The sequence below is a fragment of the Myotis davidii genome, unplaced genomic scaffold (genome assembly GCF_000327345.1).
Source record: "Myotis davidii unplaced genomic scaffold, ASM32734v1 scaffold290, whole genome shotgun sequence".
Taxonomy (NCBI): Eukaryota; Metazoa; Chordata; class Mammalia; order Chiroptera; family Vespertilionidae; genus Myotis; species Myotis davidii.
Genome location: NW_006285049.1, coordinates 7,621,827 through 7,642,623, shown reverse-complemented (window position 1 = coordinate 7,642,623; position 20,797 = coordinate 7,621,827). Strand labels below are relative to the sequence as shown.

Here is a 20,797-nt window from a genome sequence, read left to right as displayed (position 1 = left end):
TCACAGGCCAGGCTGAGGGACCCCCCTTTCCCCCAGAGTGCACAAATTTTGGTGCACCGGGCCTCTAGTATATATATAAAAGCCAAGCGACTGGAATGCCGGAATGATCAGTTGCTTTGACACACACTGTGGCCCTGATCAGCTTTCCCTATCTCAATCGAGGGCGAGGATGGTTGGCCAACCTCCCGCATCCCCTCCCCCCAACCAGCCCTGCCCTGATTGGCCCCAATCGGGCAGTCCAGACAGACCCCACCAGTGCACGAATTCATGCATCTGGTCTCTAGTTTTAGTATAATTATCTTCTAGCTTTGTCTCAATTTTTTATGTTTATTTTTTGTTAATTCTTAACTCAGGATATTTTTTCCATTGATTTTTAGAGAGAATGGAAGGAATGGGCAGAGACAGAGAGAGAGAAACATCAATGTGAGAGAGACACACTGATTGCTTGCCTCCCACATCCACCTCCTACCAGGGCCAAGGATCCAGCCTGCAACTAAACCCAGGACCCTTTAGTCCTCAGGCCAGTGCTCTATGCAATGATCCTAACCAGTTAGGGCTCGATTTTCCTAAACTTCTCTTTTTTCCTTTCTCATAATTTATCTTTGTAAACTATCTCAAAACCTTTTTAGAATGAGAATATAACTCTTTACTTATACTAGTAAAACTATGTAAATGTATTTTATTATCCAAAGAATCTTGCAAAGCATTTTGACTCAATATTTATTTTTTTAATTAAACTAGCAAAGAAAAAAACATTATCTAAAAATAATACTGGTGTATTAAAATGTCTCAAAGACTTAGATCATAAATATTTTAACAAGAAGTATAAGACACATATATCAGATTTCCAATATATGCTTGATGATTAAAATATAAGCTAAAAATACTCCTTAAAATATGTAAAGTTATAAAGAATGTATTCAGAAATGTGAGAGCCAGTAAAATCTAAATGTTAAAAATGAATAAAAATTAAAAAGTGATAATATATTTAGTATGATAATTTTCGTGGCAAATGGAGAGCTGGCATATGTGATTCTAAGATTGCAAAGAGATTGTAATCCAAGGAGAAACCTAAAACATAAAGCAAATTAACTTAAGAGAAAGATTAAAAGTAGAAAATATTGCACGCTCTTTATTAATAAGCGATTATTTGAAATTATATCATACTTTTAATATCCTTTTTTTTTCTGGATGAAGATTCATTTTACCAAAATTTGAGATAAATAAAATTAGTAACAAATTATGCTAGGAACTGCAGCAATAATTTTGGGAGAAGAATAATGCATAGGGCACTGATAATAGTAAATTCAGTATTATAAATATTTCATAGGGCATATTTGATTGCAAGCATTTCCCTATAAACCAAGAATTTTTGGCCATGCCTATTATTCTAGAATATGTATTTTTCCTGTAACATGAGATGTATAAGGCAAAGTTAGCTAGACAAAAGATGGAAAATCACAGTGAGAATATATTTAGAGACAGTTTACAAGAGGAAAATTCATCTGAGTCAAAGATTAAAAATATTTAAAGCACCAATTTATAGTCAAAATAAACTATTATCTCAGTATGTTCCTTTAAAGGAATTAATATCCTTTTCTGGTCCAGGATTCTATTCTAAACATATTCTCAACTTAAAATAGGCCACAATCACTACAGAAAACAAGAAAGTTGGTAAATCTTACACCTTCATTAGCAGAACTTTCACAAGAGAACAAAACAATAGTAGAGGTTTAGTGTGCTGCTAATTTCTCTTGGGTGAATTCTATGTTCTTTTTAATCTGCATTATAAAATCCATCTACGGCTAGCAAAGTCTTTCTCAGAATATAAAATATCAATTAAAGACCATGTTTGTTCACATTTATGAACTGAGAGCTTTAGGAGATGTTGGTTAGATGGGATGATTATTTCATTTTCAGCCTACAACACATGGGGGATTTTAGAGGGAAACTAATTTCTTATACTATTTTCTCTCAGGAATGGTATTTCTGGGACATGCATAGAGAAAGGGGGATCATGGGTAGATCTATGGCAGAAGGGAAACATCCAAATGAGTGAATAAAATGAAAAGGGATTTTTACCATTATTCAACTCATTCCACAAAAATATACTGAGTGCCAAACATGTGCCACCTAAGTCTTGGTCCTTGGGATTTTGAAGATGAATAGAATAGAAACATGGTCTCTTGTAAAGAAGCCCAAACCTCACCGGGGATTAAGACAGGAGGAAAAATATTTGCAGCACTTATGTTAAGTGTTTTGGAAGCAAGCATTGAGATGGAAGTAATTATTTCAACGGATGATAGTTTTGATGAATTTTGTGAGATCAGCAGTAATTTTCCAGGCATAAAAGGGAGTGGAAGGGCATTCCAGTCTCAGGAAATAAGTGTGAACTTTGAGAATACATACAACTGGCATCTCATTCAGTAAATCTGGAATGTAGGATCCAACAAAGAACATAAGGAAGATATAGTTGGAGTATAGGTTTAGTCAATCTGTGAGAAGGGGGCAAATTGAATTTGTGGATTTATTTTTTTTTCATATAATACTATTTCTTGTGTTTGAGTAGGAGGTGATGAGGTCCTGAAGCAGAAGCAGAAGAGGGAGTGGAACAGAGTGATTCTAGATTCATATTGGAGATGAAATCAATTGTACTTGGTGACCAAGTTGGTATATTGCAAGTGAGGGGAAAAAGGCATTTTTGAAAATGACTCTGCATTTTCTATTGTAAATGACTAAGTGAAAAGCAACATCATTAACTGAGCTAAGTAATTCAGAAGCATGGGCAAATTTTGTAAAAATATGATAGGAACCAGGAGTGCAGATGAAGAGAGAAGTGGTCTTGTGCTCTTTCTAAATTCTATAATATTTCTCCCAATGCCTATGTTATTTCAAACATTTTAGCATATCATCATCAATTAACATCTAAGAGTCTCTCTGTACAGAATACACTGTCAAGAGACACAAAAGCATGAGACACAAGTTTTGAGGAGAGAAAAGTGAATGACTCCCAAAATTTTATAATGAAATGACTAGAAGACTGCACTACTGGTAGAAATAGAGATGTTGAGAGAAGAATTTTAGTTTCCATTCACTGTTTGGAAATTTGACTTGCTCAATATAAACAAAATGGTTTCTTAAAGAATTTCTCAGAATTCCTGGTAGTTAGCAAGGAGTAACTACTTTCTTGATTTTTTTAAAAATAAACTTCTTGCAGAAATGATGAAAGCCAATCTTGTTTCACTTATTCGAACCCATGAAGAATTTTCAAATAACTTAAAATGTCAGGTTTTACCACCATGAAAATGAGACTAAGAATGAGCCCTCTCATTGGAAAAGAAATTCTGAAAAATATATCAACAGAACCAAGGACACTCCATGCAAATACCATTCAAAGTGATTGGACTTATTTTACTAGTATATCTCCTGAATGAAAAGCTAAACAAGCACAAACTCAGAAATTCCTTAGAAAAATCAGAATTGTGTTCCAGTCAGTAACTCCTTACACACTTCAGACCATTGTTAAAACAGCTGAGAAATCATTTCTCCCGCACAAGTAAGAGAAGGAATTCATCTGGTTATGATCTGCTTAACCGTTGTAGAGATTCCATGAATTCAGACAGTTTCTTATAAGAAATTCATATGCATGTGGAGACACACTGAGGCACCAACTAATCCTTGTTGACAGATGGATGACACTGGGTCCTGCAGTAAGGCCCCAGGGTCTGACAAACAAATGAGTTCAGGAACACAGTCGGAAGAAAAATCTTAAATACCAAAATACTGCCTCAGACAGGTGAGTCACTCATTTGTTATAGCCCCAAAGCAAAGATTAATCCAGAAAGATCAAATAGGACTCCCCCCCCACCCCCCAGTTTTACTCTGGGAAAGCTTCCAAGGTAACTGTGCCTCTGAATCACCATGTGAAACAAGTCAGGGGCCAGGATCCTTAGCTCTTGTAGTTATGGAAGTATTTAGATACCGGCAGTAATTTCTAACTCTCAACTCATTGTGTTAAGGAAGATTGGGTTATTGCATTCTGTAACCATATTTATAGTAAGAGATATTAATGAAGCATCTGTGGAGTAGAAAAAATAGCACTGGGCTTAGAACGAGGTTTGAATTCAATACACACTTTTGCCTTCTTCTAGGTGGGGAAATTTGAGCCATAGAACCCTCATCTGAAAATGAGGATAGCAATACATGCTTCAACTGTATGTTATAAGAATGAAACAAAATAATATGTTATACACTTCCCTGAACAGAGTAGGCAACTAATAAATGATAAAAATAAAAATAATTCATTAAACAGATATTCATTGATGACATGGTATGGGCCAGACTGTCTAGAAAACTTATGAGTAAATTAAGTACTTTAAAAAACAATCTCCTTTGCCCTGGCTGGTTTATCTCAGTGGTTACAGCATCAGCCTGTGGACCTAAGGGTTAAGGTTTTGATTCCTGGCCAACAGCATGTACCTCATTTGTAGGTTCAATCCCAGCCCCTGTCATGCACAATCTGAAGGCAACCAATCTATGTATTTGTCTTATGTAGATGTCTCTCTATCTATCTATCTATCTATCTATCTATCTATCTATCTATCTATCTCTTTCTCCCCATTCCCCTTACTTTCCACTCTTTCTAAAAAATAAATGGGGAAAAAATATCCTCACTCCTCGAGTGAGGGGAAAAAAAAAAACACCTCCTTTTTATTATTCTCATATGAATATATCTGCATATTTAAATTTAAGAATTTTCCTCACCATTAGTTGAAGATTTTATTTAAAAAGGAAGCAGAGGTAAAATTTAAGTTGAAGTTAATCTGCATCTACACTTCGATAAAACCCGAATCCAAAATGGAAATCACCCCCAAGTAGGCCAGCCACTCGAACAGCTATGGCTAACTAGAGCCCCTCAAGGATCCACATGAACTGGATGCAAATTTTTCTTCGGGGAGCAGAGCACCGATTGGCAGAGGCATCCCCATAGCTCTCATCTTCTTGAATATTCTACGTAAATTTAAAGGGCAGTATACGTATTTTATCTAGAACTAGGGAATGATTTCTCTCATAAAGATTGGTACTAGAAATAGGTATGCAAATGTATGTCTACCAAAAATATATCATCTTTCCTATGATTTTAAGGATGCCTATACAAAAAAAGATCCTCATAAATAGTTATGATGTTCAGCTTCATGATAGGTAGGCCTTTCTGGTTCCACTGAAATAAACCTAGAAATAAACATTGTGCCCCACCATGACCTTGAACCTGGGTATTAAAATCAAAAAAAGGTTATTTATTCAAACGTATGTAAAACAACTGAGATGGACTCATTGGGCTTTGTGGGAAGACATCAGCCTGCTTCTCTTGGTTTGAATTTCTTTTAATTAGATATAATAAATTTAGGAAAATTGACTGTCATGACCAATTAGTTTTACTCTTTATTGTCAGTAATCTAAAATACCAGCTGAGGCAAGGCTATCAACTGAGCCACTGTGTCCATGTGAGAGGTGCGGAAGGTGCATGGAATAGTCCTTTTTCATCCCTTAAATGAACCCAATGGGCTATGCATTTGTAGCCCCCCAAATTTCCAGGAAGTCTTAGTCACAGATGTGCTCCACTGGTCCCTCAAGCCCAGCAGTAAAGAGGATTCTTCCACCTTGGCATGAGACACACACAAATTCTTAAACTTTTACTCTGGCTTTACTTGCTGTCCTTTTGCCTCAAAAACTGGGGGGAGGCAAAGTCAGTCGGGGCAGTGGAAGGAATAATTTAACATGTGTTGTTGTGAGTATGGCAACATAGAATGGGGCATCTGAAGTCCCCTGTCCCTGGAACATTAATCAAGGTTGAGAGAAATGGATCCTGGAGGTAGGGTGATGTATTCCACAAAGCTGGGGCTGTCCATGTAAGAGTGCTATGTCAAACAGCCATGGCCAAAGCCAAATGCAAAGATGAACTGATCGAATCAACCAGCTCTGGCTGTCTGTGGATTAATCACAAGTAAGGAACTGGAATGTTATTTGTTAAAGATTTTGTATGAGATGAGAAAAAATAAATAAATCCATGATACCCATTACATGTATGTTGCACATTTTATAGAAAAGCATCCAGATACTGAGGTCTGGGTTTCTTCTGTTTGTCTTCATGACCCAGGATAGTCTCACTAAATATTTGCTAAATAAAGTCACATTTTAAATGAAGAAACTAAATTTCGTATTTCAAGTTCACAATTATTAGGTGACTTTTACTATGCATTTTAAACTATTTTAATTTCACCCTCACAAATATCCTGCTATTAAGTAGTATAGTATGCTCTTCATTCTACAGATAAGGAAATAAAGGCTCCAAGAGGTTAAGTACCTTGTGAGAGGTCACACACTCAAGGGAGGGCACTAGTATTCAAATAGAATGCTTTCTAACCTCAAATCTCATGTTCTTGTGAAGCATCGCTTTGCATTTCTAAAGACGTAGGCAAGCCAGTTTTGAAAGTCCTCAGAATTGTAGTCTCATCTTACCCCCAAATGATGTCAAAATTAGGTTATTTGAGTATGTGTGAGCATGTGCTTGTTGGCCAGTAGGCAGTTAGAATTTACTTTTACATTTCCCAGCAAATAATCGGTCTTTACTGTATTGGAAATGCTTGCTCCTTTCTCAAAGAAGAAAGCATCCTGGCAATCTAGCATTTTCTGGGAGGGAAAGGGCCAGAGTCAACAGTAAAGAACTAATACGACTGCTAGGATAAGCTGCCAGCAAGACATGTACCCCCGCCAAAAAAAAAAAAAATCTATTTTGCTTGGCATATGGGTTTATAATTGCCAAACAAGTAGGAGCAGCAAGATTAGTGGGTTTTACCAGATTGACAAACCCATCAAAGCCACTATCACTTACATGATCAAGCTTTTAATATATATATTTATAAAGCAATATCAACTTAGATTATCATAAATAAGGGGAAATATAACAAATGTGTTTGCAAATTTTATGGCTCAATGCTTGATATTCTTAAATATATATGGTTTCCTTAGAATCATAGACTCATGGCCATAGTAGGAACCTAAGGACTTAGAACATTGAACCCTATCATTTAACAGAAGGAAAATCCACATCCGTGACAAGCAAAATAGCCAAAGATCACACCAGCTTCAGAGCCATATCTTGAGTCAAAGTATTCTTTTTTTGCCCAAAGTTATACAACTCACTATTGGCAGAACTGGAAGTAGGTCTTAAGCTGTTTTTTTTTTCCTCCACATAACTTAGAATTTGCTATCTCAAGGAGACACAAGGAGATAAAATTATTAAAAGCAAAATAAACAAGCTGAACATACAGGCAGTATGGTAACATAGGTATCCAAAGATAAACACAATCATTAGATGTTAAAAAAAAAGCTACTATATTTCAAAGGTCAAATCCATTTCTCTTTTGTTTTCTTTTTCAGAAAGTCAAAACCAATTGGGGTAAATATCCATTACTTCATTTTGTCAAAGGCAGGTAGTTAATGCTTATAATAATTGATATAAAGTTGAAAAATGTCTCAGAATTTTTCCCAAGAAACCTATTTGAATAGAAACCAACTAACTTTATAAAAAGACATGTCTTTTAATATGCATTAGACAACTAATTAAAATAATTTTGGTATATAGCCTAAAAGAAATTTTAACATTAATCTTACTAAATTACATGAGTTTTATTAGAAATTCTATGCCAGTTTCCAAGAAAGCAAAACTCTACTATTTTATAAGTTTGTACGTTTTGCACGTTGGCTCTATTCTATGATTTCTGTGGATAACTTGTAGACAGGATAAAAAAATCGGGTGAGAATCTATGGGGGAAAATCATGCAAGAGAAAATATGCAAGTAAGAAAAGACACTACAAGATGAAAATTCCAGAAATGAATTAACCAATAAAAATTCTAAGATTGTTTTGTCTCAGACATTTTGTAAAATTCCAGTAGCCAAGACAAATTTTAACATATTTGTTTTTGCCTCAAGTGTAAAGTTCTGCACAAAAATTGGAGTGCATGAATTTTTTAAATTATCTTTGAAAATTCATTCATTCATTATGTGTCAGTATCTCAAAGGAAGAAACAGCACTTCCTCCTTTCATGCATTTCTGCCATAAATTTAAGAAAATAAGTACTATTTCTCACCTAAACTTCAACAATCAAATGAAAAAACAGACATAAATAATTTGCTGAGTGTACAAGGGTAAAAGAGTGACTCAGCATTTCCAACAGGTTGGGCTAAATCCAAAAACAAAGCTCTTAAGAGCTACCATTTTTTCAGACTAAATTCTTATGGTTGAATAAATGTGTAAAATGACAGTCTCCCAATAGGCCTTCCTCTACAAATAAATAAGTTCAGAAATATAGACCTTACATAGTCTCAGGCACCGTAGTTTATTAAATTTCTTAGCGTGTTTGCCTTTATGTAGCAATTATCACTGTTTACATTCCAAATCTCAGAGTAAATATAACTATACAGATTTATGTACTCAGCCAAAAAAAAAAGTTAGTTTCTAGTCTTACACATTCTAATGCTGCAACTATCATGTATAGCTCTCAAGGATCACTCATAAAAATGGCTCCTGTACTCTGAGTAATTTATATAAATATTCTTTAAGTTTTTAGTAGCTAAATAGATCAATTGCTTTTCTTATCTTGATTAACTTCAAGCAATTGGGGAAAGCCAGTTAGAGAGGTTATGAATAAGGCAAGTGAATAATGGCATGAAACACTTTTTCTTAATTACCACGAAGTACATTTCCCAAAGATGCGGACAGACCGGTATTCTTGTGACATGCTAAGTGACAAAAATCTTACGTGGTCAACAATTTGGGAGATAAGAATTGTTCTGTTGCTTTTGGTGACTCTCTGTGTGCATTTGCACTTTCTTGTTGAAATGTATTCTCTCTTTTTCCAGCATCCCTATTTCTCTCCTGGAACCACACAGCCCTTTCACTGTGGAAAGTGTTGTAGGAAGTACCTGCGATCAGAATAAAAATTGACATCTTCTTGTGACCATACCTCCTTGGCCACAGGAATTGGTTGAGGGATGGGAGATTGTTCCAAGCCAGTTCAATCATAGAAATTCATTAATTCAGCCACAGTAATGGGTCTGCGGTTGTGTTGTGACCCGGACTTTGCAAATGAGAATCTTTCTTTGAAAGTTCTCTTAGTGGAGTTGGGGTTAAAATATATCATCTCTTTTATCTTGAGAATATATTATTGTGAGCTTGTTGCTCTTGTGTATCTTGAAAAATTAGTCTAAGAGTATGAAGCAGTCTGGAAAGGAAGAAGAGATGAAAGCGCAAAGCATGGAAGACCCAGGTGTTCAGGTAACTTTCTCTAGTTGCCCCAAAGTGGTACATCATCAGCTCTTTCTTCAGTTGTGCTCCCGTTACTCAAAGCAAAGTACTCACTTCATACTGAACTTAGTCCACACAGCTAAAAATATGATTTGGATATAATATATTCTCTGTCCTGAAGTTGTTCACGATCTAGAGATTTTAACCGTTGTAAACATAGAAAGTGACATGACAAAGATAAAATTTCAAGTATTACGGCATCATCAGCAATAGCAAAGAAGGAGTTGGGATTGGACCATGGTGCACACATTTAAGCATCAGAAAAGAGATTTGTATTAAAAACTAACTAGAGCAGTTCTTTACTTGTCATAAAACATGAAGAGATTGTTAAAGATTGCTTAACTTTTACTTGGGATTTTTCTTCTGAATATGTACCTCCCTGGATCAGGAACCCTTCCTGAAGAAAATAAGTCTGGGAAGTTCAGTTTTTTAAAAAATCAAGAAAATCCAGTGGAAGAGCTATGATAGTCTAAAATGGCTTTACAGTTGTTCCAACGGGGAAAAACGATTCACCAGATTGATGATATTTTTACATGTTTGACATTCAGTAGATATGTGAAAAGGAAAATATCTATTTCCTACCTACCAAGTAAATGCTGAAATTATGTTTGATAGCAGTGTGGTGATATTCATTTTGTTAGATACAAAACCAATGTATATTGAAAATCCCTCAAGAATATAGGGATCCCACATGTGAAATGACTTTAAATAGCGAATCAGTCAGGTCTCTAATTTGTATTTGGAAAGTGGAAGAGAATTGGAGATGAAGACCACAATTACATAAGCTTGAGCCATTAGAGAAATTAAATATAACACACATAAACATGAAGAGTTTATTTAGAATAAGTCAAATATCCTGATGTTGAAGCCACAAATTATGAAATTGTGTTTGGTTTTCATACTAACACCAGAACTTCAAAATGGCATCCACAATTGACTAAACTTCTTTCCGCGGCCACAGTTTGTACTGAGCCAACCCACAGAGTCAGGCAAGTACAAGAACGTGTGCGCATTGCTGATGTACTTTGTGGCCCAAGGAGGGGGCATTGCCGGGACCATGCAGTCATTCCCAGACAAAGGTCTTCAGGTCAGATCGTTTAAACTAGGTCAAACATTGAAAACTATGGACTTTTTATATTTTAGTGTGATTGAGGTTTATTCTTCATCTTATCAGAAAAAAATAGTGTGTGGGTGGTGGCATATTTTAAATATATCTATGTAGAAAAATATGGGGGACAAAATACTACAACAAAATAACATTCTTTGAAATGCTTACGTGTTGTACCTTCCCTTGTCATTTCTTGTCTCTCTGTGCCTTTGCCTTGACACATGAAGTTCCGGGTGTAGTATCTTTATGCATTTCTAGAATCGGTGCCTTTTTACAGCTGTCCACAGAAACTGGCAGAGAGGTACAGAGTATGGTCTTTGGAGCCAGGCCAATCTGAGATCTAATCTTGGCTCTGCCCTCTCTACCGGCCTTGGCCTTGAACAAGTCATTTAACCTAAATTCTATGTTATATAATCTATAAAATCAGAATAATAAGATCATTGTTATTTTAGGCTGTGGTATTAATGTCAAAATGAATATAAAGAGCCAGCATAGTGTCTATCTCATGGCTGTAGAGCAGTAAATAGGAGCTCTCATAGTCACTATTAGTGATTAGTGTAATCACTGTTATTGATAGCTTTATTGCAGCATTGATGAGGCTACAAGTAGTTATTTGAGGATTGTTTCTATTGCCCTTCCAGTTCTGCCCTCACTTTCTGATCTTTAGTGTCTTGCTTATTTCTAAGAACCATTTTAACTGTGTTTGATGATGTTTTCCATGTAGCATGAATGCTAACAGAGTAATAGTGGAATGCATGCATGCAGTTAGACCGACACTATCTTCTACCATATGAGAAAAATGCATGCACTTTTACTGACCATACATTCGAGAGAAATTCCCCAAATCTTCCTGAATATAAGAGGAATATTCCAAATAAATGGGGTGTTTTAGGCCACTGTTAACATGGTAAAATAATAATGATTTAAGTTTTAAAGTAAACTTTCAAAACTTGACAAAAATTTGTCATATTTACAAGCTGTTGACTGTACTTTTTAGCCTGTCACTCATTCCAGTAGTGTTTTCATTGAAGATGGTGCCTCATGGCTGTAGAGAGTGGAAAGGAATACTATGCCTTCTTGGTCCCATTTTTCATCCCTTTCTCAAGAATTCCAGTGTGGGCATGACCTACACCTGTAAACTTGCTTGACCACAGGAAAAGCCCTCTGGATGTAATTATTAGCCTAATATGTAATATAAATCCATAGCATGTTATATCATTTTTATTTTAAATTCACAATATAACATCTCAGGGCAATTATTCTTTAAATTTGAATAGATGATTTACAATTATCCAAATATTTTTCTGTTGGCCCTGGCCAGGTAGCTCTGTTTTTAAGGGCGTCATCCCTATACTTCAAGATTGTGAGCTTGATCCCTGGTCTGGGCATATACAAGCAGCCACCAATTAATGCATAAATCTCTCTCTCTTCCTCTCTCTCTCTCTCTCTCTCTTTCTCTCTTCCTCTCTCTAAAATCAATCAGTATATAAAATTTTCAAAATATTTTTTGAAATCATGTGTATAAGCATCTAAATGTCTTAAAACCATTGGGATGTGAAGTTATATAATATCTATTTAGTTACACCTATGATGTCATTATCCCCGATAACCTTATTAGTATTTTTACTATCACCTCTTTATCTTATTTTTTAACATGACACATAGATTTTTTAACATATATATATATATTTTGATCTGTCACCTTCTGGTAGGAATTTAGGACTGTGAGAACATGGAAAAAACAAACATTTGTGATCTTATCATCTTAAATGATTTATATGGACATGTATAAACAGAGCACGTGCTCTCACATAAAATCCTTCATCAAATATTTCTGTTTTTCTTAAATGACCTAAGAATAGAGAAGCGGTGTGTGTGTGTGTGTGTGAGAGAGAGAGAGAGAGTGTGTTAAGGAACCACTTGGTTTTCAGGCCTACCTATTCTGGCTTTTCCCAAAGCATCGATAACAACAGTGACTGTTATCAGTGAAATTTCATACATGTTTTTGGTTTACTTTGTAGGTACATCCACCCTATTACCAAGTCTTCTTGGCTTACTGCTGCCTGCCTTTGGTATCCTTGTCTACTTGGAATTCTGAATGTGGTGTGACAGCTGCTGTTCCCGACCCAACTCAGAGGACACCCTTCATCCCTGCGATGACTACAGATCCTTCCAATTCCTGTGGCTCCATCCTAAGCCAAATACATTATTCTTTAACAAACTATCCAACTGATTTACAACACATGTTATGACTGAGGCATTCAGGAACCCCTTCATCCAAAAGAATAAACTTTTAAATGGATATAAAATGATTTTTAACTCGTTCCAATATGCCTTATAAACCACTTAACCTGATTCTGTGACAGTTGCATGATTTAATCCAATGGGACAAGTTACAGTGTTCAATTCAATTCCATAGGCTGTAGAGTGAAAGTAAAATCACCATACACAGGTGCTTTAAATTCAATAACAAGTTGTGAAATACAATAGAGGTTGAAATGTTGATCGTATGTGGTAAATGTAAGAGTAATACAGTCTCTTGTACTATCCTCTCTGTTTTGGGTCCTGCATATTTTTGAATGGCCCCCTATCATACATGACATTTTCAGTTTTCTTAAAGAGAATAGGGTATAACTGAAACATTGTGACGTAAATCCCATTACCAGGTCATCTTACTGAATGAGTTGAAAGATTTGGAACATTCAAAAACAAATTCTAGAACTTATTATCAATATTCTTATTTTGATAAGTAATTTTCTAAACATTTAATTTTTAGAATCAGTAATTCTTTTAAGTTAGTTTTTAATGGTGAAGTTAACATGCCATATGAAGGTTATTTTTTACTTTTGTATTCTACTGTGAAATTACTTTATGCTTTTCTTATCATCAATTTGAAACCTCAAAAATCACGGCTCTTATTTAGCGTAGTATCCTATTGCTCTATTTATTCATATGTGGAATAATGAATGTTAAAAAGTAGAGGGCTTCCATTTTTTAATCAAGATGTGATAGTCTTTATACCACTAAGAATAAATGACAGTTAAGTGTCAGAATTACGTATTAATATTCTAGTTCCTTGGTTTTTGTGCTGCATTTCTAAGTAAAAATCTATCTTTATTGAAAGTGTAGGATCAAGAAATCACCTATAGGTTGGAAAAACTACAGTATTCCTTACTTTTTTTATAAATTTAGTTTTAAGCTCATTCTTGCTTCAAGGCAATACTGAAAACTGGCTAAAAATACCAAATCCGTATGTTGCTAATGGTACTTTGAAGGGTATGCAAAACTGAAAGGCCAGGAGGAGACAAATAATGTGTACCTCCAATGGCGACTCCCAAGTGTTGGTGCTTTAGGTCTTTATAAGTTGTGAAAAGGAAGACGCACATTTCTTCATTCTTCATGGTGTGCCCGGAAATGTGTTTGAGTGTGGATGTGAAAGAAATCAAGTAGTAAGGATTAGCTGGCTCCTGAATTAGTGCAATGACAGATGCTTCGAGAGGTATAATCCTATTTTATTAGCACAACCTTGCGAGCTAATTAGAGATAGAGTTTATCTTTTTAGAAAGGATACCTTATAGGTTCATAAAAAGTATTTACAGGAAGCAAAACAGATCTATTACTATTTTATTCCCCTTTCTTTAATTTGTATAATTTTTGTACTATATCTACATGTAAATGTTTAGAGCTTTTGTTATAAAAATATCATTTCATTAGTTGACATTTAACTCTTTGTTATAAAATGAAACTTTTTAAAAATAAGTGAAATAGGTTATTTCCCAGCAGAAATAAGTCAACAGTCCTAAGAGCATCATCAGATTTCATAAAATATTTAATTATTTGAAAAAGAAAACCTCTTCATACTTTAGGGAAATGAATACTCTGTAAGCCTTCTGTACAAATGTTTGTGCTTTCATTGTTATACTTTGGGGTTTTCCTTTTGCAGTATGACCCATGTTGGGCATTTTTATATAATCAACAACTAATTCTTTTGCCAAATGCATGCTTGCCTTTTATTTTCTAATGTATGATAAAGAGCAAAACTGATCAGATTTTGCATGAAATGGTTCTGAAAGGTAAGAAGAAAACAGACTTCGGAAGCTACTTGTTTAATTTTAAATCTGTGACAGAGATTAGGCAGATTAATATCTCTCATACACTGATACTCATGCTTTTCATTTCCTCATACAGTTGTACGAATTTGACTGGGACCATCCGTTTTAAACTGTTGTCAAACTAATATATCACCTGCTTTAAGATGCAAGATTCTGAATTAAACTTTATATAGATATAGACATATCTGTTGTTTCTTTGTATTTCAGGAAAGGTGATAGTAGATTTCTTTGATACTGATAAATATTGAATTGATTTTTTTAGTTATTTTTTATCATTTTTTTCAATGGAGTAGTATAGGACTGTGCTTTGTCCTTTTTATGAATGAAAAAAAATTATAAAGAAATAAATGTCTTAATGTTATCCAAGAAATAACTGTCCTTTTAATTTACCTACTGTTGAAAATTCATTTTAGAAAGTTTTCTTTATAAGTCAAATAGCATGGAATAAATATTACTTGTTAAGCAACAGTTCAATGTTTGAAGGGTTCTACAAAAAGTACACACACAGACACAAAGACACACATGTGAGCTTGAGTGCACTCATACACAAGCATTATTATATGGAAATATAATAACTTCAATTTATTATATTTGTCAGTGACTATCACTCAGTCTAATGTTAGACATTAAAACAAGCCACTAAACTAGATGCTGAAAAATAAAAGACTAATTTAGCCCTGAATGAGCTGATACTCTCATTGAGGGATTTGCATAAAAGCATGGCTCTACAGTCAGGAGTCTGATACAAGAAAAGCCTTCTTTTGGTCCCGAGCCAGACTGCACCCCAAGTTCCAAATCACAGGGCTCCCTGTGTTTTGCCTTACAATCTTCTCATGTGTTCTCACTGTGATTCCACATTGGCATTTTGACCCGCTTCCTGGGTTATGAAGCTTGTCTCCACCATGGGTTCTGGTTTTCCCTTTTGGACCCTGCCTCCATTTTTTGACCCTACGTATTAGATTACTTCTATTCTAATATTTTGCTTTTGGTATTTGACCTTGGATTGACCCAAGCTCTAATTCTCCAGGCTTTGGGAGATCAAAGCTTTCTTTCTATGGGAGCTTTATCCACTTTATCCAAAGTTCTCCAACATGGTTGCCCATCACAGTAACCTGGATAATTGGAAAAGTAAAATAGATTCCGTGGGCCCCAGTCCAGACTTACTAAATCAGAATCTGGGAAGTAAGGTGTCAGAATCTGCATATTTTTAGGTTGTTTAGGAGTGATTTTGAATGAGCTGACTTTAAATTAGCTGATGGGAAGCAAGGATTATGTTTCTACATTGTTTATCATATGTTAAAAACAGGTTTCACCTTTTAGTTACTGGTAATAAATTTGATAATTAGGATAGATAATATTTGTCAATTCCTATGACAGGGAGCCAGGTTTGAGAATCACAGGTTTTCATAATTACTACAAGTTAATTTATATATTTAACTGAATCAACAATATAAACATCACATATACATAATTTAAATATCTTTTAAGAAAAACAAATCCATTCTCTTGGCTTGCCTAAACTGTTAATTTTCTCATGACTAATACGCTCATTAATTCTTACTTTTTGGTTCTATGTCTTAGGTATCAAAATGCTATATACTTGTGTCTATTCAAAATATCCCCTAATTTGTTTATATCTAAAAACCTAAGCAGCAGACGGAAATGTACTTCAGAAGATTTCTTCTCGAAAGGAATGTGGATTTCCTTTACTTTTTTAACGTTTTTCTTCATGTGACTTGAAAAGTTAATTAAATTTTAATACTTAATTTCCTGAGTCTATAATCTCCTGGAGGTTGCTAATTAAAATATAGATGAAAGATGCCCCCTCCCCAATGTCAACTGTTTTTTTTTCCAGAATGAAAGCATAGTAGTTTTGAATGAGCTGACTTTAAATTAGTTGATGGGAAGCAGAGATTATGTTTCTACATTGTTTATCATATTTTAAAAATAGGTTTCACTTTTTAGTTACTGGTAATAAATTTGATACTTGGGAAAGATAATATCTGTCAACTCCTATTTGACTCTGGAATTCAGTCAAGCTCATCCTAAGGGGAACTGAAGGCACTTGGTCTTCATCTGTCCTGTCTCTTCAGCTAGGCTCCTTTGCTCTGGGGGAAGCTGGCTTGAAAACAATACTGAGTATCTTCTGACCTTGTCTGAGTTTCCTAGGGTTGCCACAACCAAGGGCCACAAAGTGAGTGTCTTCAAACAACAGGAACATAGCTCTCAGTTCTGGAAGCCTGAAGTCAGAAATCAAGGTATCAGCAAGGTAAGGTCCTTGTGGAGACTCTGAGGGAGAACCTGTTCCATGCCTCTCTCCTGGCTTCTGTGGCTGCAGGCAAACCTTGGTGGTTCTTGGCTTGCAACTGCCTCTCTGTAATCTCTGCTCTTTTTGTCACCTGGCATTCTCCCTGTGTGCCTTTGCGTTCAAATTTTTATCTTTTTGTGAGGACACCAGTCACTGGATTGGGACCCATCCTAATCCATTGTGACCACATTTTAACTTGGTTACATTTACAAAGACCCTTATTTCCAAATACAGTCATATTTAAAGATTCCAGGTGAATATAAATCTTGGCAGAATTCTATTTCTTGGTATACTTCCCTTTTTATGAGGGTCTGATTAAGAAGCTGCTCTAAGCATGCTTTCAGAAAACATTTATGTTGATAACATGAAACAATACAGATGAATTTCAAATGCATTCTGCTAAGCGAAAAGAAGCCAGAATCAACCGGCTGTGGGATTCTATTTATATGACATTCTAGAAAAGGCAAAACTCTAGGGACTGAGAACAAGCCAATAGTTTCCAGGCAATAAGAATAGGGGCAGAGTTTGACTACAAAGGAACAGCCTGAGTGCCCACTTGGGAGTGATGGAACTGGTGGTAGTGACTCAAATCTATGCATTTGTCAAAACTCATAAAATGATACAGCAAAAGGGTGAGTTTTGCTGTGTGTACATTCTTAAACTTTTAAAAAATGCAGTTATGCAAAGATCATGGGCATTGGACAGGCGTGTAACCATCTTCTAACTCTGTTATTACCTGTGACATGTTGGATAAATAATATGAGATTTGGAGGATTAAGTTTTCTGTTTCATAAAATGAGAATAGCATTCCTCAATCATTCAGACTTCTTTGGCAAGTGATAGACAACTCAAATAAGCTTAAAAAATAATTTATTGGCTCAAATAATGGGATCTACAAGATAGACTGGATGTAAAGACTTACGTAAACATTCTCAAGAAACTGTCTTGCCATCTGTTGATTCTGCTTCTCTCTGTGCATGTTTCATTCTCAAGCAGGTTGTCTCCTTGTGGCAGGAATTATGGGTGCTGACAGTTCAAAGCCTACATCCTACTGGTCAGTGGTAAAAAAAAAGTATTCTCTTTCTGACCTGGTATCTATTTACCAAATCTCACTAAGGACTCAGATTATCCCCAGAGTTTGGTGTTTTTTATTTAACCACTAGAGGCCCGGTGCCCTGAGGGGAGGAAGTGTGGGAGGGTCCCCTCAGCCCGGCCTGCACTCTCTCGCAACCGGGGACCCTTCAGCGGACATCCCTCTCACAGTCTGGGATCCCTCGCTCCTTACCACCTGCCTGCTCGCTGCTCCTTACTGCTGGGCTTGCTGCTCCTAAGCGCTGCAGCAGAGGTGGGAGAGGCTCCTGCCACCACCGCAACACTCGCCAGCCATGAGCCCGGCTTCTGGCTGAGTGGCGCTCCCCCTATAGGAGCACACTGACCACCAGGGGGCAGCTCCTGCATTGAGTGTCGGCCCCCTGGTGGTCAGTGCACATCATAGTGACTGGACGTTCCTCTGTTCGGTTGATTTGCATATTGGCCTTTTATTATATAGGATTTTGGGGCTCCTGGCTAACCTTCTAGCCAATCTTTTGGAAGGTGGAAAACACACTGTGATAGCAATTCCCACCAGGACCACGTGGAATGAATAAGGGATTATCCCCCTAAAAATATATCAGGTGTTATTAACAGAAGGAGGGTGTTGGACGTTCCCCACTCCATGAGAATTTAAATAAGATGATAGAGTTAAAAAATGCCTGACACATAGTAAAATCCCAACAGGTCTTAAATTTCCCCTCCCATTATTACTTTCCAATGTATATTTTACTTCTAAAACTCTTAGGTCAGGTGATTGCATAGCTATCTGGTATCTGTTCATACCTAGCACAGAACTTAGCATTCACAGTGAACTCAAAGTCAGTTCCCCTCAAATAGGTGGAGCTGATTTAGTTGAACTGAATGTAATATCAGAAAGTAAAAAAAAATAGGAAAAGGGGGCTATTGGCATTGAAACCTTCCTTTTACTACATTTTAAATGTATACCATTTCCAATAATGAGGATAGAGGGGAAACCATTTTGAAGCAGACCCTTTGACCCTTTTCTCATCATTCCTGAGAAAGAACCATGAGCACATCCAGATATAGTACAAGTTCCCAAAGGACATTAAGACTTCAGAACTTGGAAAAGTTGATCCACGTAGACCAACATTCTAATTAGCCAATGGTAAAGTCAGGGCATATTAAAGTGCTGAAATCACATACCATTTTCAGTGAGCTGTATTAGTTATTTATTGCCACAATAATGTTGCAGAAATGCAACCACAAAACCTCAGTGGTACATAGCTGGGTCAGGTATGCGGCTCTGTAGCTTTGATAATAAGAGCTGGGCTTTCTCACATGCTTGAGAGCAGCTGACTATCAGTTGTCAGAGTTTCCCTGCTAGTTGGGGCCTTTGCAGTGGTTCTCAACCTTCTGGCCCTTTAAATACAGTTCCTCATGTTGTGACTCAACCATAAAATTATTTTCGTTGCTACTTCATAACTGTAATGTTGCTACTGTTATGAATTGTAATGTAAATATCTGATATGCAGGATGGTCTTAGGCGACCCCTGTGAAAGGGTCGTTCGACCGCCAAAGGGGTCGCGACCCACAGGTTGAGAAGCGCTGCTTTAGAGCAACTTGGCTCTGCTCCACTTCTCTCTTGTCTCTCAGCAGGCGAGTGCTGGCATGTTCTCATGACAATGACAGAGGTGCAAAGAAAAAGTGGAAACATGCATGTGCTCTTGCAAGCCTTTGCTTGCCTCGGGTCTGCTAATATCCTATTGATCAAATCAAGTCACAATATAAACCCAGAGCCAAGGAGCAGGTGGGCACTTTAAGGTTATAAGTAAAGGTGGCTATAAGCATTGAGGAATTGGAGCCAAATGATACAATCTACTGCAGATTCTTACCAAATTGCATTAGATCATGGAGGCCATGAATTTCACCATTAAGAAAGAAAAAATACTCAAACTATAATGCAATATTTGCTTATCATACAGATTTTTTTATTTTATATTTATTGAAATAGCCATTTATATGCCCAAAGATTTTTATACTTGGTATTCTTATGCATAGACAAAAAGGAAATATCAGAAAATAATATAGTCCTAAAAATTCTTCACTTTTAGAATATGACTTCTAAATCATGTTTAAACTAGGAACAGTTGATACTTGTATTTTGCCAAAAAATATCATCCTTGGGTGGTACTGATATATGCATCATTTCTTTAAAAAAAAACACCCTCAACTATTTATTCCAAGCCACTGATTCCCATTCTGATAGTATTTTCTCAGTCTTATTAGACATTAACAGAAAGTTATGTCCAGATAAACAATATGTCTACAAATTCTTTCTTTTAAGAGGTAGAAAGTAATTTTCTTCCCCTTGAGACATTGCTGGATTTAGTAACTCACTTCCAGTGGATAGGACAAAGCAGAAGTAACAGTACAGGACTCTGGAAACTAAGTCATAAAAAGCCAAAGTGGTTTTATCTTTCTCTTTCACTCCTTCCCTCCTCCATCCCTTCTTCCCATCAATTGCTCTGGGAGAAGCCAAATGCCACATTTGAAAGCATTCAGACAGCCTTGTGGAGATGCCCACATGGTGAGGAACTGAGGCTCCTACCAACAGCCATGTGAGTGACGCATCTTGCAAGTATATGCTCAGCCCCAGTCAAGCCTTCTGATGACTACAGCCCTGACGGAAAGCTTAACTGCATTTTTGTGAAAGACCCTGTGCTAGAAACACCCAACCAAACTGCTTCCAGATTCATAATCCTCAGTTACTGTGTGAGATAACAAATATTTGATGTTTTAAGCCAGGAGTGGGCAAGCTTTTTGACTCAAGGACCATAATGGGTTCTT

General features: G+C 36.2%; 1 protein-coding gene across 1 annotated transcript in view; it reads left to right on the top strand.

The window, feature by feature from the left end:
* The window catches only part of CNTN1 (contactin 1), a 298,926-nt gene extending 283,976 nt beyond the window's left edge, over positions 1 to 14,950 (top strand). Inside the window, 1 exon segment of the mRNA XM_015558560.1 lies at positions 12,499 to 14,950. Within this exon segment, the coding sequence (XP_015414046.1) occupies positions 12,499 to 12,575 (77 nt within the window). The 3' untranslated portion in view covers positions 12,576 to 14,950.
* Positions 14,951 to 20,797: the final 5,847 nt, after the last annotated feature.